This window comes from Lolium rigidum, chromosome 2, assembly GCF_022539505.1.
Source record: "Lolium rigidum isolate FL_2022 chromosome 2, APGP_CSIRO_Lrig_0.1, whole genome shotgun sequence".
Lineage (NCBI taxonomy): Eukaryota > Viridiplantae > Streptophyta > Magnoliopsida > Poales > Poaceae > Lolium > Lolium rigidum.
The window spans coordinates 283445460-283470678 of NC_061509.1; the positions used below are offsets into that span (position 1 = coordinate 283445460).

Genomic DNA, 25219 nt, shown 5'->3' on the forward strand with positions numbered 1-25219 from the left:
TAGGCAGGCAACTGGAGAACAAAACACGCCCTCGCCCTGAAATGTAATCGTCTTCGCAGAGATTTGGCGTTGGAGAAGGAGATCTCCTTATATCTTGCGCGAGGCGTCAATCAACTTACTACCAAGTGTACATGCTCAAGGAACAGAGCGCCCGCTGGGTGGAACTTGAGGACCAGAGCGTCCCCTTGCTAAAGGAGGCAAACACCATGGAGAAGTTGAAATTACAGATCAAGTGCCGCTGCTAGCAGGACAAGGCAGTCGAAGCTCTTAGAGAGCACCTGCTAGAAGCCAAGGCGGGTATGGGAGCCTATGCGGATAGAGACCGTTGCCTATAGACAATGAAAGGGACGAAAGAGCATATGCACCGAGGGACTGTCATTGTTGAGGCAATTAGCAAGGAGAACGAGGATCTCCGCTCCCAGCTAGAGATCTATATCTCAGCATTAGCTAGAGTGGCACCGAGTAGGGGATTCTTGTTTTGCCTCTCTTTTTGATGTTGATGTTGCTTTATCGCTGAATATCATCATGTGTTCATGCTCGGGAACTGCTAGTTAACTTTCTGATTGTATTTTGTATATGTGATTTGAACTATGTGTTCACAATGCACTATTGATCTACTAGTAAGTGTAGATTAACCATATGTGACATGAACTGCTGCAATTTTTGAAATTTAAGATGCTTCAGTGTGCAGCCGGTTTCCTACTAGTGTACTAGTTACTTCACTCGACCAGTTTCCAGAACATACCATTGACACGTTACATCATCTACTAGTACGTGTGAACATATGCAGACCAGAGTACCAGACACGGCTTGCTCTAAACTAAGTATGTGTCCAAATGAAGCCATGATAACCACAAACGATCATTCTGGGGTGTCCAAACAAGGCTCTGAAAGGTCAAATCGATCCATGGATGTGACATTGATAATGCACACGGCGTGTACCATGGGGGCGCAAGCTTCATGTGCGAGACGTTCCATTGGGCAATCACGATCGCAAGTACGTACGGCCGGTGCGCGCGTTCACTTCCCGATTTGAACAAGTGCGCGCTAATTTCGTCCGAGTAGTTGTGGCTGTCACATCATACCAGGGGCTTTCGAGGAGCTATATGTATGTAGTATACTGCAAATTGCACCTTGCCGATGTATGCGCCTTCCCATATCGGGAAACGGATGGATCGGAAGCTCTGCTTTCCGGGGAGTGCAGGCATGCATGGGTCCAAAAGACGAAATAGATCATACTATCAAGCATTTGTACTCCCTATCTAGATATCTATATTTGCGACAACTAATATGAACTGGAGGAAGTATTTAGTTTTTTGGCAAAACATTATCAGGCATGTACTAGTACGTATCTTCTTATCAACTCAAACGTCGTTCTGATGTGTGTCATAGGATCCACGTCTTGTAATGGTTTAGCAGTTTTTGTATTGAATAATTGGCTGTGTACCAAATGCTTCTAACATAATTGAAATGAGATGGAGTTCGCGGATGCATCGCCATTGAGACAAGAACAATAAGTGTAGTTAGTGTGGTCATGTTTTTCTCGACTCCGATGATCATCCATCTTTCAAGTCTTCATAGCATGCGATGAACGAGGGGTGCTTGAGGAGTGCTTCGGTGTCCCCCCTTAGCTCCATGATTATGAAAAGTTGGAGCTACTTTAGCTTTTCTTTTGGCCTGTGGAGCTGCTCCAGCTTTTGGTACAAATACGTGGGAGTTGGTTTCGCGGAACAGAAAACACGGAACGGCTGTTTATTTACATCTCACTGCCACCGGTAAGTGACCAAAATGTTATGCACGTCTTATATTTATCCCCCTCCTCTCTCGCGCCATCTGAATTTTGTCAGGTCTTTCTGAAACCTGGCCGCCCTGAGATCGATTCCATCTCGGTATCGAGTTGCAGCTTATGGGGCAGAGCCACGATCGAGTCAGCCCCCCAAGTGCATATGTGGGTTACTCACCAAATCAATCGCCACACACAGATCAGATCTCGAGGTGGAGCAAGCTTTTGATCTTTTCTGATCTTCGTATTGCTACGAACCACACGACATGTTACCAGGTGTAGTTTTTTTCGGAAAATTTCTGTTGCCGAGGAGGGGGAGAAAGATAAGACGTGTGTAACGTGTTGGTTACTTACCGCTGGCAGTAAGACATAAATAAACAGTCGCTTCGTGTTTCTTGTTCCGCGGAACTAACTCCCATGTATTTGTGCTAAAATCTGAAGCAGCTCCATAGATTAAAAAAAGCTGAAGCAGCTTCAACTTTTCAGAACCATGGAGCTAAGGGGGACACCGAAGCACTCCTCGCGATGAACAAGTCAAAAACGCTGCACAAAATCACAAAACAATGACACAACACCACCAACGGAGAAACCGGGTGTACTCTCCAAATGACAATGCCTTCATGAAGGGACAAACGCTTGTGCTCCACGATTGGTGAATCCATCCTACTAAGAGGACGGATCAAGCGTACGTTTTCATCCTAAAGCTCCCATGCATGTTCACCATTGACTTGATAGTCGCAGGTTAGTAGTCACAATCAAACACCAGATTCCATCATTGCGGATCTTCATGCTTGTCACCTGTTCTGGAAACCAAGGACTGGATCAGGGGCACCGGAGGGGAGGCGTTATGTGCTACTACTCCAGAGAAGATAAAAGAAGAGGAAACTAACATTAATTCAAGTAAGTGGCCGGGATGACTTACTTGGTCGTATAGAATTCCAAACAAACTACTAACTGATTTTGCATGCTAATTCTACACTCACACCAAGTCAAAACATTGGTACAAGTGTACCTAGATAACTAGGTGTACATAACCCCATCTCAAGACATACAGGTGTAAACGAAAATAGTAGAAATATACGTATCAAATCATCTGTTAATCTCCCCTAGAACTGGACCCCTATCATCCCTTTAGAGAACACCAAATCAAACGCATAAACGGGCAAGTTGCAGGGGTGAGAATTGGCTAAGTCCAAGGTTGGAGTTGGATGACCCTTCAAGCAAGGGCCAGGAGGTATGCTTGGAGATAGTAAGTCTTGTACTACCTGGTCCCTGGCTAAGAAAAAAAAATGCACCCTCCCCTTGGCCCTTGTGACAAGTGTCAGTTGTCATGCAAGTTTACTGCCATAGTTAATTAGGACCCAGATTTATCACCATCACCAATGGGTTAGGACCACACCAAGATTAAATAGAGTTAATTGTGCATAGTTCCTGTGCTAATCTCCCTCACTTTCTGCATGGCACATGCACTTTGTTCCCTCCAGATAGGATGCTTAAGAAAAATGTGCTATTGCCATCACTTACTAGTTGGCCTTCATATTCTGGTATGATCTCATAAGCTCTTTTACCTTTTGACTTTTCTTTTAAATATTTATATATATTAATTTATCTCAAAAAAGGCAGAAGTACTAGTTTACAAATGCAACCTTTTCAGTAATGTACTTGCATGCATGGTGCATGCTGTCGGTACACATATATATCTGACCTTTATGCAAAAAATAATCTAGTTATTTTATGGTCAGAAATTAGTTGTGTCTACGGGTACATGATCTCAGTTATATACCACCTATTACAGCCACTAGCTTTAAAATATAAATTTTCAATTCTAACAAACAAATGTAGGAAAATCGTGCGTGTAGTACAACATTAGACAATGTCACGCAAGAAAACAAGAGAAAAAAACTTGTAGTGTGTGAAGGTTACCATAGGACGGTTATGCCAACAACTACACATTTCCTAAGCGATTTTTTATTTCTCATGCGACTAAGAATATTTATTTCTAATGCAATACTAAGAACCATCTGATCTGAGCTCGTGTAGATACATATATAGGGATGCAATGTTATTATACAACTGCTACGAATATTCGAGAGTGAGAAAATACATATTTGGGTTTACTAATAAATGGTCACTCCTAAATGTGCCACCACAATCGACTGTTGTAAAGAAAGGAAAAACATGCAACCGGCTAATAAGGGAAATTTTCCGTACATATGAACACAAGTTTGGGTCAATATAGAGAGAGCAAAAAATCATATTTCTAAGTTTCAAAAACATGAAAAGAACCATACATGTATAGAATAGATACAGATATGTGCATGTAAAATTTTGGAACTTAAACATGACATTTATGATATGTACGAAAATAAAAAATATTATCCGGGTGGTATACCAAGTTATGTATCTTGTAACCTAGACATGACGAGTTGTGATCTTCTGATTTTACATAGTTAGTTCTCAAACTTTCATAACTTGTTCTCAAATTTTAGAATAGTAGGTAGTATCTACCATATACCAACATACTTGATATTTTTGTAAATTTTGAAGTCCCAAATACAATTTTCGGACTTTTGTTTAACTATGTTACCTGAGTCCAGACCATGATGCTCGACTAACAAATAGGGAGATAGATAAATTAACATGCATGTCCTTATGTTACTCTTCTTCTCTTAAATTGAAAACCTAAGAGGCAAGTGCTGCTTGCTTCAGAGCCCTCGTCCTTTCCACATTAGGGGCTGTCCTCCATTCACCTGCATGGCGATGGTGAGACATGCCATGCTCCCCAAATCATCACAGCTACTGTACCTTCCGGTGTATATATATTCTTCTCCTCTTTACACCTGTTGCACACACAGTACACTAACCAGCTCGATCTCAATTACACGGACTGCACTTCCTCTGGCTCTGATCTCTCTACCTTGTGATCCTTCCTCCTGCCGACATGGTAGGCAGCAAGACGCACCACCATGCCTCCTCCTCCCTCTTGCCGGAGGAGCTCAACCTCCTGCATCACAAGGCAATGTGCTCACCAGAAGGCGGCGGGGTCGTCCATGGCGCCGGGGGCGGCCGAAGCGCACTGGGCCAGTGGAAAGGCCGGCTGCTCGGCGCCCTCCGGCCCCGACGCCCCCGCTGCGTCGTGTGCCTCCAGGTGCAGCGCGTCACCGGCATGCCGGCCGCCGCGGAGGGGCGCGGCGTGGTGGTCGGGTGGAGGAGCAAGGGCGGCGAAGGCGAGCACACGGCGCCGGCGCAGGTGTCCCGGGACGGCGCGGCCGCGTTCAACGAGACGTTCCTGCACTACTTCAGCGCGGGCAGCGCCACGCTGCGGAGCTTCACCGTGTGGGCGGCGCTGGAGGCGGACACGGCGACCAGCGGGGGTGGTGGAGGGGACATCGGCGCGTTCCCCGTCGACCTCGCCGAGGCGGCCGCGGACGAGAGCAACAACCCGAGGTTCGGCGGCAAGGCGCTCAGCTTCCCGCTAGGCGGGGCGGCCGCCGGCGCGGTGCTCACCGTCAGCGTCTACTGCAGAGTGATGGAGGAGGAGGAGATGATCCATGGCGCCAACGGTACGTACCATGCACGTCACTGATGCATGCATCTGCTAAACAAAATTCTAGATGTTCTCGTCGACATCGGAGTTAATCTTCTAATGACCTAGCTAGCTCTAGCCTGACTCCATTTGAACAAGTAAACAAACCCTAGTAATCACTGTTTGATGTGACTTATTGCAGCTGCAACACTTTGCATATTAGTCATACGCAAAAATATACGATGCACGTTAATTACATGGGCATGTATGTATACGTGACAGGCCATGCGCGGGAGAGGAAGAACAAGGGCAAGAGCTCCTACGCCTCCTGCCTGCCGGACCTGAGCTGCCTCCGGAACCGGCCAGCCGCGGCAGCGATGGCATCGTCAGGTTCTGCACGGCGTGCGACGTCTCTCCGGTCTGACCGTGGCGGCTTCATCACGATCGAGAACTCGGTGGCTGAGATGGAGAGCGGCGCGGGTGCCGACGATGGCGCGTTCGGCCGCGTAGAGGACGACGAGGAGGAAGGCGCGGGGTTCATCACGATGGAGAAGGGCAAGATCTCGTCGGGGTCCCGGCAGGCGCTGCACCCGGACAACGAGGAGGAGGACGAGAAGCCATGCCTGTTCATGGAGCTGTCGGGGGAGGCGGCGGGGTTCGACGTGGAGGAGGTGGAAGACGAGTTCCTGGCGATGCTGGAGGACAAGTACTGGGCGGAGCTGGCACGGAGCAAGGAGATCGAGAAGGGCCTGAGCGTGAGCCTAGACGTCGGGCTTGACCTCGGCCTGGACCTAGACTCGCTCATCAGGGACGCCGAGATGGAGCTGGGCAGGGCGGAGCAGGCATGGAAGAGCAAGGTCGGCGCCGCCATCGTCGAGGAGGAGGAGTACAAGGAGCTCGTCCGCCGGTGGAGCGCCAACGCCTCCAACTCCGGCTGCTCCTGGGGCTTCGGCTTCGGTAGCCCCATTTGATTGATCACTACTGCCTGGCTCACTGATACTGTTACATCGCTGATGTAGCATGGCCCAATGGTTACAAGTATAGTACAGTATGTAAAATATAAACATCAATCATCAGGAATCCGTTGATGTAACATTTGGGAGAAAAGAAACATGAACATTCTGGAATCGTTTTCCTTGCTCTGTGGCTACTATGATCTCCACTTAAGCCGTTGCCTAAACTATGTACTAGTATATTATTGTACGCTTAATTAGGACCCAAGGAAAGCGAGTACCAGCACCCAGCAGCCCTTGGCCGGACGGTACAGCCAAATGCGACCGACCTAGTGGAATGGAAGTTATGGAATGTTCTCTAGTGGAGTACGGGGTAATAGGGAATTGGGCAGAGCAGCATGAGAATATGGGGATCGGCGAAAGGGGCAGATGGTCCCCGCAGGCCACATACTAGCAGCAACCCCTGGTTTCATGGCCCCTTACGCAGTAAATTACACACAAATTGCATCATCACCAGAGTCCCCCAAGAGATGGAACTCATGGAAGCACACCACTCCGGTGAGTTTCAGTGTGGTTATTTTACACGGGGTACTGCAAAAAAAAGTGGTGGGGTATGATACGGTGTGGAATTATGTCACTGCCTCCTAACTAGGATTATACAGGTGTTACATCATAAATTCAAAAGGACCAAATCGTTTCCCAACAAAAAATGAAAGCCAGCTTAAGTGATTACCCCTAAGCTAAGTAGCTAGCTGGCTGAAGAGACAGTTTGTGTACAGGTACATCAAAAATAAGCAATCTACCTGGCCCTGGATCTTTGAAAACCTGCAGGGCCTGCTGCCAAGAAATGGTTTTGTGTCGGGACAAGTTCATCTAAGGGCTACTTTGTGATGGTGACGTGATTTTCCAGATCCCATACCACGATCTTGCCATCCAATCCTACAACCACGAGTCCAGGATGTCACGACATGATTCAAACAAAAAACTGGAAGCACTAGGGGATGTTGGTTCGATATATCTCAAACCTGATGTGCTGAACCGCTTGACAATAGTCTCACTCCCTTTTCTCAAGGGCACGATGCACCTGGGGTTATAGAGAAATGGTTAGCGTATATTAGAGATGAGAACTGCAAAATGGCAACAGTAGATGGAAGTAGGCATTCTACGTTATGCAGTTTTCATGAGCACCCCCGCGAGGCTTCGTTGGTTCAACAGTGTCACTGCTTGTCCCTTGCCTCGATTGGCCATACAGCTTTCCCAGGGCTTCAGAGAGCTGAAACATATATTAGTGAGGTATTAGCTACAGCATGCTGTCAGCTACACATAGCTCTAGCTGTCACCGCTAAGAAACAATTATTTCCTTCACACAGTCTCTGTACCATTAGCATCTGCAAGACAGTAACTAGCAACATATAATTCAAAGAAAGCGTCAGTAACCTAACCAATTACTTCCATCATTAAGAAACGGCAGACAGCTATCATGTGCAGAGTACCAGTTTCATTCAATTTACTGCTTCTTGTCGAAATCTAGTGAGGTTCATGCAATGGAAAACTAACTTTACGCGACCAAACACCATGTCAGAACATCTGACACTTCTGCATGTGTAGAAACTTCTTCATTCAGGAAGCAGTTAACCCTACTTCTGCAGATGCAGAGCTGAACAATCTCATGAACAAGGAATAAATAGCATCCACATTTGACAGCATACAGCGAGGCATAATAAACATAAAACATGTACCGACATGGCAACATGAACTAATGTGGAGGACGAGGGGGGATTGGGAGAAACCTGTGAGGCTTTTGAAGCTGATGGAGTAACTTTCCTTTCATCCAAATATCTGACGAAACTCCTACAGTAGACAAACATATGCGTACATTTTGTTAAAAAAGGTAAAGATCATGGGCTAGAGAATTGAATATAAAGCCAGAAAGTCTATACTTACTAGCATACCATGTAATTTTAGCTATTGCAAGCAATAGAGAATTTTGCCAGCTTACGATGAGATTATATGAAGTAGCATCATTAAGGTGCCTCAAGATTAAGTTAACATTTTACGTCATTTTTACAGGACGGAGTGAGTCACTTCAAAGCACTTGCGAGAATGAAAAGAAAATGCAGATAGTTTAACACGAGTTGATATGCCCATTTTCTTACCAAAGTCCAGTATCGTCTGCAGCAAAGATCAAAGGGTTGCAGTCAAACCCAACACCAATCGCCATTCTTTCGGACACAAAAAGAATCTGAAAGTTTGAAGAGCTTACACAATATTATGAAATTTCGAGATTAACACATGCAACAAAATGCTAGCAAAAGAGAAAATGCTGACCCACATCACGGAGAGGCAGATCTCGCAGTGCCAAATTTTGAGCAGCTGGAGACGCTTCAACATCCTCGACGAAATAAATCATGGAACTGTGCCCTGACAATAACATAATACACATGAATTCAATGTCTGCATCCCACGAAATCTGAAAATATTTAGAAACTCTGCATGGATATATCAAGGGACAACAGTCCAACAAGAGAACCCAAATCCAATTAGAGAAATGAAATGTAGAACTTGAAGAAGCCACTTGTCATCTCAACAGGGATCAAAATTATAAGGAGAAAAGCTGAACTATGGGAAGACTTAAAATAAATTCTTGCAAGTTCAACTACCACAAAAGATGGTGATAATACGTCAGTAAGAACGGAAAATAGACTGTACTGCTAAGTTCTAACATATTAGCCTCCTACAAGGACTGTACTTTTCTAACTCTTCCTTTTCAATGAAAAGAAACGCAAGGTCTTTTGAGTTTTCTCGAGAGAAAAATGGAAAACATATATTAAAATATGATGATGATGATGAAAACCCTTTGAAGAGTTCAAGAAACAGTTCTTAGCTTATTATGCATAGAAGAAACAGTGTTTGTTGCTGAAAAGTAATGCAAATAAATGGTAGTCTTAGAAATAAGAATCTAGGGGGGGTGGAAAACCTGCATAGGCCAATGTTTTTCCACTTGGTGACCACCTTACTCCAAATGCCCACGTAGTTGATAGATCAAGTTGAGCAATTTGCTGTGTCCAGATAGGAGAACATATTAAAGCACAAACAACAGTTTGAACAAGAAAGAAAACTGATCAATAAGAAACATGATGGCCATCATCTTGAAAATATTCTGAACCATAATCTGTCCGCGGGTTCTTAGCCTCCGAGAAATGAAAGATTTCAGGGCAAGGAATTCATAGATGAAAATATGTCACCATATTGGCTGGAACCTAACTTTGTGAATCAGCAACGGAACTGTAGTTTGCAATTCTTAGCTTTAGACAGGGTGGACTACTCCCTCTGTTCCATATTAGTAGTCGCTGATTTAGTATGTTCCATATTAGTAGTCGCTGATTTAGTACATTGTACTAAATCAGCGACTACTAATATGGAACAGAGGGATTACAAAGTTAATAGATGTTATATGACTTGGTTGCTATTTGTGAAGGCCATAAATACTCATTAAAGTCTATAAGGTGAATAGAGAAATTGGCAACAATTGCAAAGGAGCATACTGCGAGATGTTCAGTACATGCCAAGAAACAGCAAACTATGAACTAATTGATCAATACGTAGCAAATACCTCGCCAAATTTCCAATCAGCAGAGGCGCTTCCTTGTGATCCCCTGATCAGCGAGAGAGAAAAGTATGAGGCACCTAAAGCATCTGGAACATCCTAATAGCTAGAAGAATGGCAAGGCTTTCAGCTAAAAAACTAAGCGTGACAAGGTCCACCTTGTATCGACGCCCTTGATGATAGTGGAAAATACTCTGCATTTACCATCAGTAGAAGTTGTTGCGAGATGTATCTGAAGGAACATGAAAGGAGACAAATCAATACTACAAACGATGGAACACGTATTGCGAGTATCAGATATACATGGCAACGTCACTTTATACAGAGATATAGAGCAACTGGAGTTTATCGAATCATCTTTATGGTTGCAATGGTCACGATGGAACACGTATTGCGAGTATCACATATACATGGCAATATCACTTTATACAGAGATATAGAGCAACTAGAGTTCATCGAATCATCTTTATGGTTGCAATGGTCACAAATGCTAGATATTAGATACACCGTATATTAACTAGGGATCAATAAATCAAGAAATTCATATCCCATGTTTCCATTAAAACTTTTCATTATGCAAGATGGTGGAGGTGAGATTAAATACACATATGGGGCCCTTTTACATCTCCAATCTAAGTTGCATTACTCATATAGAGGGAGGCAAGGCGTATAAGAATTTTTTTTACTACTCCCAATCGATGAATAACATTACCATAATTGAATAACATAACCATAATTAAAGAAAACAATAATAATTGCCCCTTATGTTTTACGCTACTAATGATTATGCTCACATTACTTCAAAGAGAGGCATAACATTGTGCTCACATTGTTTGGATGCCATGCAATACTAGTGACAGTAGATTCATGCTTCTTCCTAATAATCTTGCTGATCCACCTGTAGCACAAGACAGAATCAAAATGGTTCAACTTAAGAACGTGTATCGAGAAGGGCAAGTTGACTCCAATAATTGTATAAATAGAAGAAAGCAATCTTATCAACTGTAGGACACTAGGCATAACTAATGGAACAAACAATTTAACATGAAAGTGGTACACAACTAACAGAAGTGGCAGCAAGCAATACCAGTTGTTCTCTTGTTCATAGTAGCAAATGCATACAGACTTAGCACCACTTCCCACAGCAAACTTATTTTCTGCAAACAATAGAAAGAAATTTAAAGGGCACAGAATGTCGAGCTTCATATGTTTCAATTATAATCAATGAAAAAATAGCGCGCTATAACAAATAGCGTCAGCCATTATGCGCCATTTCGGCGCTATAGCGTGCTATAGCATGCTAGTAGCGAGCAAATGTACATGGATTTATTTAGAGGCACCTTGCTCAAAACGCTATAGCGCCAGTATAGCAGCAATATAGCACACTATTTAAACCATGCTTATAAGGTTACCAAGTAGTTAATGTGCTCCCTCAAAGAAAGCAGTTCACGTGCAGCTATGTTCTACCATGGGAGCTAAGTGATCACAACCCAATCCACAAAGAAACAAGTATCTACTTTGAGGCAGATTGTGCGAAATAAACAGGAGGAAAATATCTACTTTGAGAACCATATAAGTGAGCAGCAAAAGAGTTAGTACTGTTGTGGATGTATACAAGTATAAAGGCAGGTTATTACAAGAACCTTTTGGGCTCCATTGGACACATAAAGCTGCACGATTTAGCTTGAGAATAACAAGGGTAGGTACCCAGTCTTGTCCTTCTTGTGTCCAAACATATCTGCAGGTATGAACAGAAACAAATGTATTTACATTGTTTTGGACTAAGAAACACAATATATTCACTTGAACATTAGAAAATTAAGCCTGAACGCTTACGAGTTTCGATCATGTGAAACCGTCACAATTTTGTTTGTAGACCTACCCCAGTCTATTCCAGACACTATTTGATCATGCTACAAGATACAAAAATAAAACAAAGCAAGTTAATGTCCTGAGTAAGCACTGGTAAATGAAACGATTTTATGAGAGGGAGAGGGGAGAGTGCGCAATTGCAGATGATATGTCACTTGTGAGGAGAAAAACAGAAATGTTATTACCTTTGAAAGAACATGAAGTTTCTCCCACTTGTCTGCGATGAACTTGTAAATATGTACTTCGGTGTTATTTGGACAAAAGGCAATCACTGAAAGAAAGAAAGCAAAGGTTCCAGTCAAGTTAAATATACCAGATGACAAGGCACGTGCATTTAGAAATTGCAGAATGACAACACTTGTGAGATAATAGTAGTGTTTTTTCAGGGGCGAGATACTAGTAGTAGTTTCAGAAGACAACGAATGAGGTTTTTTCATTACAGCAAGACTGAATTATCTAAGTACCAGTAGTATTTTTCACGATCAATTGAAGGGACAGCATATGCCATGCAACATCTAGCCATGGGGTAGAAATGCGTATTTCAAAACCGCAAGAGCTCGTGCTAGGTAACAGGATAACAGCACGGCAATATGCATGTCAGTGCAATTGACAGAAGACAGAAATCTGTTAGGTCAACTGCCAAATTTCCTTCTAAAAAAACCCAAACCAACTCGCCCCATGAAAATCCTCTCAACACGCAGGCAGTACCTCGCAACCTCAAACATGTGAAAGGGTTTCCGACCTCAAAAAATCTAAGCACCCACCTGGGCTGGGATCGGTTCATCGATCCATCATTCATGGCACCTACACTACCCCAATGCGGTATCAGTGAATGCACGCAACCCGCAACAAAGGGCATTCGCCTGGCAGGCTGGCACCAACCGACAGCCCATACGAATCACGAAATGAAATGCTCGCCGTTCCGAACGAGGAATCGCGCAGCACGTGGAACGACAAGGCAGCGGACCACTCTACGGGTTTTTCCTTCCTAGAAATGAAGGTCAGGTGATTGGAAGACCCCGGATGCTGGAGACGATAGGTAATCGTCGAAACCCTAGAAACCCGGCCTGAATTCTACGCGCACGGCCACCAATCGGACTCGGCGTGGACGGATTGAGGAGCGAATCGGAGGGGCGTGAGATCTAGAGCGCGGGGGAGAGGGAGGGGGAGGGGCGTTACTGGAGTGGTCGGGGCTCCATGCGTGGCAGGTGATGCACTCGGCGAACTGGTGGATCGCCTGCGCGGCCATCGGGCGCGCGCGCGCCGGAGGAGCGCCCCGCGGCGTCGGGGGCGGGGACGGGGGCGGGGGGAGGCGGAGGTGGGAGTTGTGCGTCAATGGAGGCTTGGAGGGGAAGGGAAGACGAGACGAGGCAGGTAGAGACCACTGTACTGGTCTGTCTAGCACTACGCTACACCGACCGACCGGCTCGTAGGATGGGCCAGTCGGTCCAGCGAGTGAATGCCGCACGAACGCACGCCCGGCCCACGTCCCAGACGGTAGTAGGTCCCACACGTCAGTAGCAGTACCTCCTTCTGTCTACAACATTTTTTTTTCATCGTGAACAAGTTATCTCTGCATTTTTTCACATGGAGTGACAGTTTATTTTGCACTGAGAAAGTGCGATGACAAGAATCTAGTACTTTATGTTTTCGTACGACCAACAAAATATTGCTGCAATCATGGTATCCACAGGTGTATATGATGCCACCCCACGGAGCTCTCACAGACGTTTGGATTTTCGGCCGTCGGATCGAGCTGATGTGGCGCGATCTCGGCCGTCCATTTCATCCAGGGCAGCGAGGCCCTCGCGCGGATCCACGTTTTATCCATGGGTCGCCTGAAAGCCCGCCCGGCCCGGCGTCTCGCAAATAGGGGAGAGCACGCAACCCTCGTCCTCCTCTCCCCTGGCGCACCTGCCGCCTCTCCCCTTCTCCACCCGCGCCGCCCTTCCGAAGTCCGCGGGCGCCGCCCCTTCTTCTCCCATCGCGCCGCCCCTTCCCTCGCCTGCGCATGGCAGCGCCGCCGTCCACCGCCGCGGCACGAGCATGCGGGAGCAGCGGCATCGTCCGCAGCGCCGCCGTCCGCCGCCGCGGCACGAGCATGCGGGAGCAGCGACGTCATCCGCCGCCTCCTCGCTGGGCCACCGATACCGTGCCGCTTCTAGGCTCTGCCTCACCTCTGCGTGCTGCCGGGGCACATGAGTGGAAGGTCGCCAGGAGGAGCGGAAGGCCGCCACAGCTTCATGCGACGTCGATTCAAGGTGAGAGGCCGCTAGCCCACACCCTTCTCCTCCTTTTTTTCGTACCTTCCTGCACTTGGCCGTCTCGCAGGGAGTGAGAGAGAAGAGTGTAGGGAGGAGGATCAAGCGTAGATGTGGAGCGGCAGCAGTATGAACATGTGGCCTAGAACCTCCATCCCTAGCCCGACTCAGCCTCCTCCGGCCCTATCTCTCCTCCTCTACGCCCCTCTCCTTCTCTTCATTTCCCTCCTCCCTTCTTACCTTCACTTTCCATTGGTTTTCATTTTTCTCTGTGCAGATGTTTTCGTATATATGCATGTAAGGTGTTTGAGGAAAATCCAAGCATGATGTAGGTACAGATTAATTCATTTTTATATTGTGATGTGCATTCAGTAATTCGTTTCCTCTAAACTTTACATGAATTAAATAATGTATTGCCTATTTTAGGAAAATACAAGCAAGCTGTAGTTACAAGAAAATCCAAGCAAGCTCTATACAACGCATTCTGCACTTTGTGAATGTGCCAGGCTGTGTCTTTGCTGACTCGTGATCTCCGCTGCCACTACAGTCGGGTCTTTGCCACCACTGCCAGGTCGTCAGGTTGTGATGTTACGATGCTGCTCTACACGATCGTTGTGTCCTTCAAGTGTGTCCAGTCGCCGTCGTGCTGCCGCTAGCCAGACGCCCTTTCCCATTTGGTTAGTTCCTGGCTGGCCATTTCATGATTTAGGAAATCGTTTGTATGTCCATTACTTGGCTCTATCACTAGCACCTTTTGATTTGTTGGTCTTATTTTAGGTTAGCGCTGCAGTGCACAATACTACCACTATTCATTTAAATTGATTTAGTCCAAGGTCAAGTGGTGGGAGTCCATTCATGCAACAACTACCATAACCTATCAGGTTATATATAACTTATACATCGGTATCTGTTTGAGTTATTTGTATTTGTTTTTGTTCTGGTGCTTCTTGCTTACCTTATTCTACTCTACCATATTTACAGGCTGCAACTGGAGAAGTTAACCCCTATGGGATGTCATGAGGTTACACCTCTGATGAAAGGTATCATGTTAATTAGGTGCACACTTGGATACAGTTCAGCTCTGATGAGTCTCCTCAATTATTTGTTGGTTGACTGCTTTTTTGCTTTCTTCCCTGGTTGCACTTCATTTACCATTTGTTTTCTAAATACTTACTATTTCTTCCCTTGGTTGTGCTCATGAAATATTTATTATTGGAAAATATGGAGCCGGAACAATATGTGTATTTCCTTCTGATGGACACATGTTTGTACTTAATTTGTCTATTTGTTCTTTCACCTTTTTTTGAAGCTAACTACTGCGGGAGAGACTATCTTTGTGTAGATGTCCTTGAACAATATATTAAAGTTTAATTATCTTAAATGTCTTTCCTTTTACAACACTGCTATTATTTTGAATAAATCAGCACTGTACTCAATATCTTTTTCAACTGGATGTCGAACCCAGAGGTAATTGCATTTCGTTATATTTGACATGTGGGTGCCATGGAAGAATTTGTAGATAAGAAAGAAATTACATTTAGAAGTCAATTATGTATTTGCACCGAAAAAGGGAGAATCCTAATGCATATTTAGCAACCATTTAAATCAGCTTGCTTTAAGATTCAGAGTTAGTTAATGAAGAACCAAAATGTAAAACCTGTAAGAAAAAAAATCAGAACTTGGAGTGGAAAAGTTACAAATTATCATGGTTTACAAGCAACACTGAAAAAATTCTATTGGATAAACTGTTTATTTCTGAAAAACTCCATATAGATAGATACATCATTTTATCTTGCTTAGGCTTGAAGCATTTATTTGTGCAATCTTTTATTTTTTTAGTCCAGAAAAAAATGATTAATTTACTTGATTTCTTTACTGCCCTGTTTATCTCTTTAGTCTTGGAAATTATTCTTTTCCTTGATTTCTCTATTCCCCCATTTATCCTTGCATAAAAGAAGAACATTTTATCGGCTCTAAAAGCTCTTCGACTGCACCATCCATGTTCAATTAGACTGTATACCTCACCTGGGAAAATTTGCCACCTTGCTCGGTTCCACTTTGTTATCTAGACCAGTTAATCCACCTTCCGAATCCCATGAACTCCCTTATCGTTGAATCAGATGCCATGATTTCGTAAAAATGAGCTTTTGTTAATCATTCAATGGACTTTTTGGCATATCTCATTTGTTTGCATATAATATTTCATAACCTCCTAATTATTTTGATAGATACATAGATACGGAAACAAGGATACAATTTCAGTTTTTTCAACTCGAGTTTCAGGTTGATACAGGTTCATATATATTTTTATATATTTGGTTTGATACTCCATTGTATCCCAAATATAGCTGAATTTCAGAGAAGGTTGGGTAAACCTTTCTGGCATCTCAGCTGTCTTGACTGAATGGACTCCAAAATCGCTGAGACCTCAGAAATGACTTCCCTGCGTGGTGCTCCACTTACTCAGCATGGAGGAGCCACTGTCCACTAGAGGACCTAGCCTCAAAGTATATGCTACTTCCTTCGCATATGTCAATGTACCATATTTTATCTTTGTACTGTTGGGCAAGGATAGATCAGACCTCGTGTTCGGTTGTGCAATAAATACAATTGGAAAAACATATTCTGGTACATTAGTGCAACACACGCAATTTCAATGATAATTTTGATTCGATGGTTAAGCTTCCAGTGAAAATAGTGGTACGTGCAGAGTTTAAAAACAAGGCTGTAGTGCTTGCTGAACTGATTTTAGCTCAAAGTACAGTGCACGAGCCACCCTCTTAGGAAGCGGATTGACACGTCCTATATCATCTTATGTCAAGTTAGTAGCTAGCTTCTGTTCTTGGTGAAATGACAATGGATGGAAGTCAGCTTACACATAAGTGTACTAATTTTAGGATATTCAGATATTGGTTATCTCATGGCATTGCAACATATTTTAATGGTTAGTACTTCAGTTCACAATAGTCCGCCTTTTTATTTACATTCTATACCTGCTGATTTAGTGTTTTGCGAATGGAAATATTAACATACATTTCTGAACCTTTTTAGGATATGAGCGAAAGAAAATGCTAATTATACTTTTGTAGAGAACAAATTTCTTCATCGCAAGGCCAGATCTTTTCTGTACTATTCTACACAAGCAGATCTCCTGCAGCTGCCTCAGTCCATCTTTGTCCACATCGTCCTTGTATGTGTAGCCACGAGCCTTCTCTTTCGATGTCTCTCCTTAGTGTCACACCCACTGTTGAGCAGCAAGGCAGAGCTAACTCAAATAGAGACCAAGAGACTTATATTTTTTTGTCTAAATAAGAAAGAAAATCCGAGGATGTATGTGTATCATAATAATATTGTAGCAGACCTCACATCGAAATTGTTTTGTCTGAGAAAAATGCAGACACCCTGCAAATCTGTGTAGTAGAAAAGATTTAAAAAAGATCACTGACTCATTATTCTTAACGACGCTATGTAGTAGAAAACATAAAAAATTCTCACTGTCTCATTATTCTTAAGGAGGGATGCTTTCCATGCTTTTCCTACATTTTGGAGCATCATACATAGTTTTACCTGGAACTTGATTCAGTTTCACGACTAGGAGGTAGCATGGACGCTATAGTCTTCTTACATGTTTCAGTGGATGCATGCCATAGAAATTTTGCAACTGATGCATTATGAATGCGAATGGTTCATCATTCTGCATGTTGCTGCCTTTGGTGCTTGCTGGGCTTAGGCTGTGTGTAGATCTGCTGAGTTGCCAAATCATTTGAGATTGTGGAAAGATATGTTTACCTCATACATGTATATATATAAGTAACTACGTATAGAAATTTTTATATTGCTTTCCCTGAGCAAAATACTCACTTTCCAGGCTCCACTATATGATGAAATGTTCAATTTTTGTTTGTATCTTCCAATTCAGATAATTCAGTCTGTTCAGGTCTAGATATGAATATTTGGTGCCCCCAAGATATTTGACAAAGTTATTGTAGACGATTACCAGGCAACAATAGATCTGGTCTTACCGCAAAAAAAAAAAAGATCTGGTCTATTAACCAGATCCTGGTTTTAAATTATCTCTAAATAGTCATAAACCTGCTACCAGAAGAAAAACAAAATAAATTTAAATCAAATTACTTTTCTGAAACATTTGTGCCTGGAGAAATGAATATGTTTCATGGTTGTTACATCTAGGACGTGGTAGTAGATGATTCAGCCTAAAGGCATTGTCCAGCACTAATTTAGGATGGTGAAAAAGCTTTCACTTCTCACTTAGCTGATTTCAGAAAATAAACATGAATTTTACATCAAACATGGCTATTTCCGGTGCTTCTTTTGTAGAAGTTGTTCATGGTATCTTATACTATCTTGTTTTCTTACCTATGAGTGATGATCAGCGGTAATTTTATTGGTCCTGTGTCATGATCTTCATCTACATCCACACAGCTACTAAAAGTATCGTCTTGGTCTTAGAATAGAAGCTACAGCCTGAATCAAGATCATGAACCTCTCATCTTTATATATAATCCCTATTTATGTGATAAATGACATGTCTGGTCCTCCATATTTGCAGCTTGATGGGGGGAAATGCATAGGAAGACTCCTCTCTAAACCCAGGAGCCGAGCTTTTATTAGTGATATTTTTTTAGATCTTTATGTTAATTGTAAATTAATTACTTTGTGTTCCTTTGCTTACATGAATATGAGCCTATAAATGTTTTGATTTAGCCGTACTTGGGCCCAATGGATTTTTCCTTTTGTAACATGCAATGGAACAATATATTACAACATGCTTCTTAACTTTTTCCATTTGTCATCTACAAGAGTTATATCGTGCTATTGTGGTAGTCTAAATAAGATTGCATGTTCAGACTATTCTGATACGTTGGATGCCGAAATTCTAAAATCCAGGTGACACACAACAAGCTTCCTTGACTAATTATAGAACTATCTGCTTTTGTTTACCGAGCTTTCATTTTCATCAGGTTTGTTGTCAAACATGTAGAGAGTTTTTGTTTACGAGCTTCTATTGCCTTGCAGCGGTGTTTCCTCCTGTTGATGCAAGGCATAAATAGATTTATATTTTCTTTGTGTTGTGACTTCTAAAGACCATGCTGCGACAATTGCATTGCCTATGGAGACAATGACTTTAGCGTTCCTTCTTTGCTTTTGTTGCTCTCGGGAGAATCAACGGTTGCTAATTGCTACAATATATTTTTCTCCTATATAAATATTTTTTCTCTGCTTATAATTTACTATGGGTTGGAATGATTTGTAAAACCTAAAAAACTATATATAGGTTTCACGGGGTCATGCGCCAAGGCGCACCCTAAATCTATAAATAGCGAGGGATCAAGCAACCGTTTCGACCTTGAGCTGAACATTCCGAATGAGATGGACCCTGATATTGGTGTGAAAGGGAGACATGGGAGATTCGATTGCAGACCTTAGCAGTTGTGGCTTAATGTGATCGGACATGTTCCCTTCAGATTTTCATATGATTTGTTATAGAGCATTTTTGGTTCGGGTGTAAGAAATACAAATGTTCTTCGCCTTTTCCTCGCTCTTTCCAGAATTTTCTCATTCTTATGGACCATTGGTCCATTATTGTGGCTTAGTTTTCTAGCTTAGTGCTATCTAATTGGTAGGCTATATATGATATGTGTGGGTCCTGAAAACTCACAAGAGCTATAATTCTTTTATGTACTGACTGATAAGTTGGAATAGTATATGTTTCGTGTGCATCATGAAACTTACAAGTCTCGCTATTTAATCTCTTGCATGCGACCGTTTGGAGAAACATTAGAGAAAATGAGGATGAGCTACTGTTCCTAAAATTAGAACAAAGTTGCATCTATAAAATTGATTTGTACTCATGTTGTGTTATTTTGTAAGGTTGTTTATAGCCTTTTCAGTTCAACTATTTTGTTCCTTTTGAATAGCTTTTGATACGCAATGTGTTGTCACCCCTTATCTGATTAGGTTACATTGATATTAATATATTTGTAAAAATTATGTTTATGGTGTTATCTTTTTTTCTTAGCTTAGTATATATGTCATACAAAACATTCATTAATGCCAAAGGCCAGGGGAGGTGGCGTTTTGGCTCATAGGAGCAAATGCTCCCATTATACAAAATAATTAAAAAACAATCTTAAAAATGTCAAAAAATTCTGACATAATTTTTTGGTGTACATCTTGACATTCTTTGTTAGTGCACAAGTTTTTATGGAGAAACAATATTTTATGTGGCGTGTACAAAAAAGACAAAAAAATGTCCTGTACGTAGTCGTGTTATAGCATCAAAATTTGTCTTTTTTACAGGAGCCACAATTTTTTTTAGTTTCTTTTGAAAACTTGTGCACGAACATAAAATGTGTAGATGTACATGAAAAATTTTACTTTAGAATTTTTTAACACTTCAAAATGTAGATTCACATAGTGGGAGCAAATGCTCCTATGAGCCAAAGTGAATATCCCAAGGCCAGGGCTGCTTCTTACCGTGTATTTGATTTGGCTCACATTTAGTTGGTACTTAATTTACCTTTCGTTTGTAGTGGTGTTGACTTTTGGTTTTGCAAGTACCTATTAGTTCTAGGTGTGCTGTGGCCTCTGATGACCTTCATTCGGTTGCTCTTGATACACCAAAAATCTTACTCCCTCCGATCCGGAAAAAGCGTCGGAAAGACGTTTTTGCAAACTCACCCTTAAGCTTTTTATTTCCTCAACCCGCACACCCCCACGCAATGAACCAGACGAGAGAATTCCTCCTCGGCTCGATGTGCGCCCCGAACCCCAACGCCCCGACCCCCCCTTCTCAGATCTTGAAGTCACCAGTGCTCGTGCTGCCTCTGCGGGCGGTGGAGTCCTACATGCGGTCGAGCGCCATGGATCAGGGCTCTACTCCCCTTAGGCCGGCTTGGGCCAGGGGTGTGGGGAGCGAGCGGCCTGGCTGGGCGAGCGTGTGGTGGCGAGGAGACCCGGAGGTCAGCGTGGTGGCTGGTGAGATCGAGCGGAGGCAAGGCTGGGACGCAGGGCGGAGGCGAGGCGGGGGCGCAGGCCGGGCGGCGCCGGCGTTGACCAGTGATGGTGCCCCGCGCTGCGTGGGAGAGACGCAACCAGATCGAGCACAGTTTGCTCTTTGACGAACACAGTGGAAAACGCGGACAAAATTATCTTCTTTTAGAAGGGGTTTAATGCAAAACGTAATTGTACTGTTCCTCCGACAGTTTTTCCGGATCGGAGGGAGTAGTTAGTTTAATATATTTCCCCATTTTTGTAATAAGTGTTTGCTATTCTGATAGTGATTTCTTCTGCTTTATTCTTTTTGAGAAACCTTCACTTCTTTTTGTAGAGCCTAAAAAACGTATTAACCACTTCATTTTTTATCGTTGTTATATAAAAATAAACCGACGCGTACTTTACGGGGTCGTGCGCCAAGGCGCACATTTAAATCTAGTGGTAGTAGCTATTGATCCCGACCCGGACAAGTGTTAAGACAAATGTCAGAGTAGTTAATACTAGCAAACAAAAATTGTCAGAGTAGTACAATGTTAAAAAATGCCTAACAGACTAACTATAACTTTGAATAGTCAAAATTGAGACCAATTATTGCTATCAAATGTAGCACCAGGGGATTAAGCTTTGACTGCATAACAATTAGCATGACAAGAATTTGATTTTGGAGTTCCTCCCAAGGAAAATTTCAAATCTTTGAGCAAATGAAAAATACATGAAAATTCCAATTTTGGAACACAAATTAGTAAACACACTTTTTCATCAATAAATCAATTTCGTGCATATTGTTTAATCCTCTTTCTGATTGGTTCATACGATGAATATACTTAATTCACCAATTAGTCAATGAGTTCTGGATATAAATTCATGAACAAATTAATATTTCTTACCGCTGGCCTATTTGAATCGAAGAAAATAGATTGGAACGAGATTAAGAAAATCTGTACGAGAACAACGGAAATCTGTATGAGAACAACGTTCCCTTTACTATCATGAGCACAACGAAAGATTTTTTCACAATCAGATTAGGTGAAAATTTTCATTATTAGGAAGGAAAATTTCTTGAAGAGTTCTTTCCCTTTCTGATTAGGCTAGATTTTAATATTTTATAGTACATTATTCATGCAAAAGGGAAGGAGTGATGAGACTCCAGAAAAAAAGGAAAACAAACGGAAGATTATTCAAGATTGACACTACCAATTATGCAACAAATCAAGCAAAATTTCTTGGAAGAATGAAGAGGAAACAGAGACTCCCAAAATATTATTAAGTTAATAATCAACTTCTTTTTGTTCACCAATCAGTCAGCAAATTCTGGATAAATTCATGACAAAATAACATTTGTTACCGCTGGAACATTTGGGTCGGAAGAAAAAATACAGATTCTTTTTACCAGATCAGAATGAGATCAGTGAAAATCTGCACAAACCTAGCACGACCAAGCAAAAACCAGCAGGAACAGGCATTACGACCGGAAAATCAAGAGAAATCAAACACACCAGACGACTGCGGTGCGCTCGTACAGATAGATAGAAGTCGGCTTCTTCGGCCGCCCCCGTGGTGGTGATGGGTCTTGCTGGCGGGGCCGCAGGGGCTTCTCGGAAGACGAAGACGGAGCCGGCGCTGCCCCCACGGCGGCCAAGCGCCGCATCATCTCATGCCCTCCACGGCCACTGCGTCCCGCCGAAGATCTCACCGGCCGAAGATCTGGACGCGGGCCGCTGCGCCCCGCGGAATTCCTCCGCCACACGAGCTAGCTCGAGCTCAAGGGCGCGTGCCCGCACATCCGCGCCGGCGACAGCGACGACAAGGCCACCGCCGGCGCCACGGCTATGTCGGCGGCGAGCTTCTTTGGGGAGTTCGAGCTGCTTTTCGGCATGAACCAGAGCGCTCCACGAGCTCACAGCCGTCGACCTCGCCTCGTCCATCCACACAAACGCCGCGAGCACTTCGGTCGTGAGGAGGTGGTCGAGCACCTGATCCGGCGGCGGCATGGCGCGCAGCCGCTTGGGCATGCGCGGAGGGGGGATGCGGTTGAGAGGAGGAAGAGGTGGAGAGTGGAGACGAAGGGGAGTTTGGAAGGAGTTAATGCCAAACGTGTTGTCAGACAAAAATTGCAATACTTGCAAGATACAGACATTTACATGATGAATATACGTACAGTATCAGCCACCTGCTGCTCTCTAATTGGTCACATTTCATCCTCGCGCGTACCCAGGTTCCGTTAGCCATTTCCGCTATTGATCCATTCTTTCCTCATCACGTTGATTATCTTCTGCGTGTTTTTTTTCTTCCGTGGCATCATTATGTGAATTTGCGTTTATTAGGCGTTTAACACTACAACTTTCATATTTACTAGAAGGACCCAGCGCGCGTTGCTGCGCCCGTTTTTTGCTGCTAGCATTTTTTATGACGTGTCTATATATTTTTGCGGCAGAGGTCCTCCACCAAATACACCATAGGACAAAACAATATAGCAGGGGTAGAAAAAATAGATCAAGGGCAAGCAGATTAAACCCAAGTTGGGCACCGGAACTCAGCAAGGACAACAATAATCCAACAACAACCAAAGATTACCAATAAATAACAACATTCTCATGATAATAACAGCAAACTATCATTATCCTGAGGCTTAGAACATTACACAACAATAAATTTGATAGATAACTATACCAAAATTAAATAGGGAGGGCATAGAAGTTTGGGCATCACAATATATGTATTTAATACTCGGTAAATTATTTGATTCGGTTGTATAGATTTAAATCTTGAGTCTTGGGTAGAAAAGCCGTAGACAGCCTTACACTGCAAATACATGGTTAAGGTGAGGCTAAACAAGAGATTTTCCAACAATTGGAACTGACAGGTAGATAGAATAGAAGTAAACAATATCCATGCCCTCTCTTCACCGTTTATTACAACCAACGATCTTCCCGGTACAAAGAAATTAACGGTCAGCGTAAAGCTAAAACAGAAATTATGATCACATCACAACGGATAAAATATACTCTTTCTATCTGAGTGACCTTGAGGATGGTGGCGACCAAATGCTCGTACCAAGCCAACACCACACAACGCTACAGGTTAAAAAACACGCTGCTTTCCTCATCAAACATTGCATCTGCTCCATGTTATTGCACCTATCAATGCTGCACATATAAAACATTCTGTCAGATCATATCACAATGTAAAATGCTAGATAAACTTTCACAGATGCAGGCATAAAACAGTGGCCAGTTCGATGGCGAGACATCACACAGTGGAGCAACACATCAGAGTATAGACTCCACAATAACTTCTCTTTGGAACTTGGTGGCGAGGCGCTTGATGGCATATAATCACCAAATGCAACTGCACGAACATTGGCAGAGCTAGCCAAATTGTTCAGCCCAAGCAAGGAACAAAGATGCCAGGCGCCCAGGCTGCTTAAGTCATTTGCCCATTAATTTTTTAACAAAATCTTCGTGCCTGATTTCCTTGGAGCTTTCTCGGCTGAGGCTGGGCAGCTGCCTGGGGTCGTCAGGAGCTAGCTCCGGCTCTCCGCACGGCCATCCTGCTTCTCGTCAATGGTCAGAAACTCCTCATTATTGTAGAGTTATAATGTCGTGTCCATCCACGGCATAACCAGAAAAGGACACCTACTTGGCCCAGTTGTCGCAGTCGTTCATGGCGATACATCTCTCCTTGTATCTAGTCTCGGCTGCAATTTCCCTATACGGAAGTGAAGAGCATAGAGATGATAAGCACAAATAATTGGACTATTAGTTGGTCAACCTTAGGGAGAGATTTCATAATCATCAGAAGTGATCGGTTTATTCAAATTATTTAACTATGTTTCCAACAGCACCACACTACATCCCATTGTTGAGGTGATATGGACAGCCTGGAACAGAGTAGGCATTGTTGATCTCCTGAAGATGACCCCGTCCCACCGCAACAAATTCACATTGACCGTTTCCTCTAACTAAACCCTAGCCTCGGGACATAGATTATTCCCTGAATGTACCGTCAGTATTGATCTTAACATAATTATGCAACGGTTCTACACAGCCAGGATAACTTTAGTTATGGAGTCCTTGTTCCTCCCCTCCATCGAGCTCATCTGCATTTCTTGTTTATAGCCAGCATTTACCTTATTTCATTCAGCCCACCAGATTCATAACAAGCAGCAAACAATGAGCATTCCACTTCCTTAAATCTGAA

At 43.2% G+C, this 25219-nt stretch overlaps 1 protein-coding gene across 1 annotated transcript; it reads right to left on the reverse strand.

Moving 5' to 3' along the window:
• Positions 1-7142: 7142 nt before the first annotated feature.
• Positions 7143-13014, reverse strand: LOC124691059 (actin-related protein 2/3 complex subunit 1B-like). Its single transcript, XM_047224344.1, has 15 exons — positions 12921-13014; positions 11927-12012; positions 11706-11782; positions 11513-11607; positions 10957-11026; positions 10698-10767; positions 10028-10101; positions 9876-9918; positions 9240-9321; positions 8595-8683; positions 8419-8504; positions 8053-8113; positions 7429-7535; positions 7288-7346; positions 7143-7201 (listed from the first exon to the last, which is right to left on the reverse strand). Exons 1-15 carry the CDS (start codon positions 12988-12990, stop codon positions 7143-7145), a joined length of 1128 nt encoding a protein of 375 aa, XP_047080300.1. The 5' UTR covers positions 12991-13014.
• Positions 13015-25219: the final 12205 nt, after the last annotated feature.

What these genes read in the sequence shown, in the direction of transcription:
- LOC124691059 (XM_047224344.1), bottom strand. Translation starts at nt 12,990, where the DNA reads ATGGCCGCGCAGGCGATCCACCAGTTCGCCGAGTGCATCACCTGCCAC. An exon ending in AACTTCATGTTCTTTCAAAG is followed by an intron (nt 11,783 to 11,926) that starts GTAATAACATTT and finishes TGTATCTTGTAG; the next exon opens with CATGATCAAATAGTGTCTGG. An exon ending in GTTTCACATGATCGAAACTC is followed by an intron (nt 11,608 to 11,705) that starts GTAAGCGTTCAG and finishes TCATACCTGCAG; the next exon opens with ATATGTTTGGACACAAGAAG.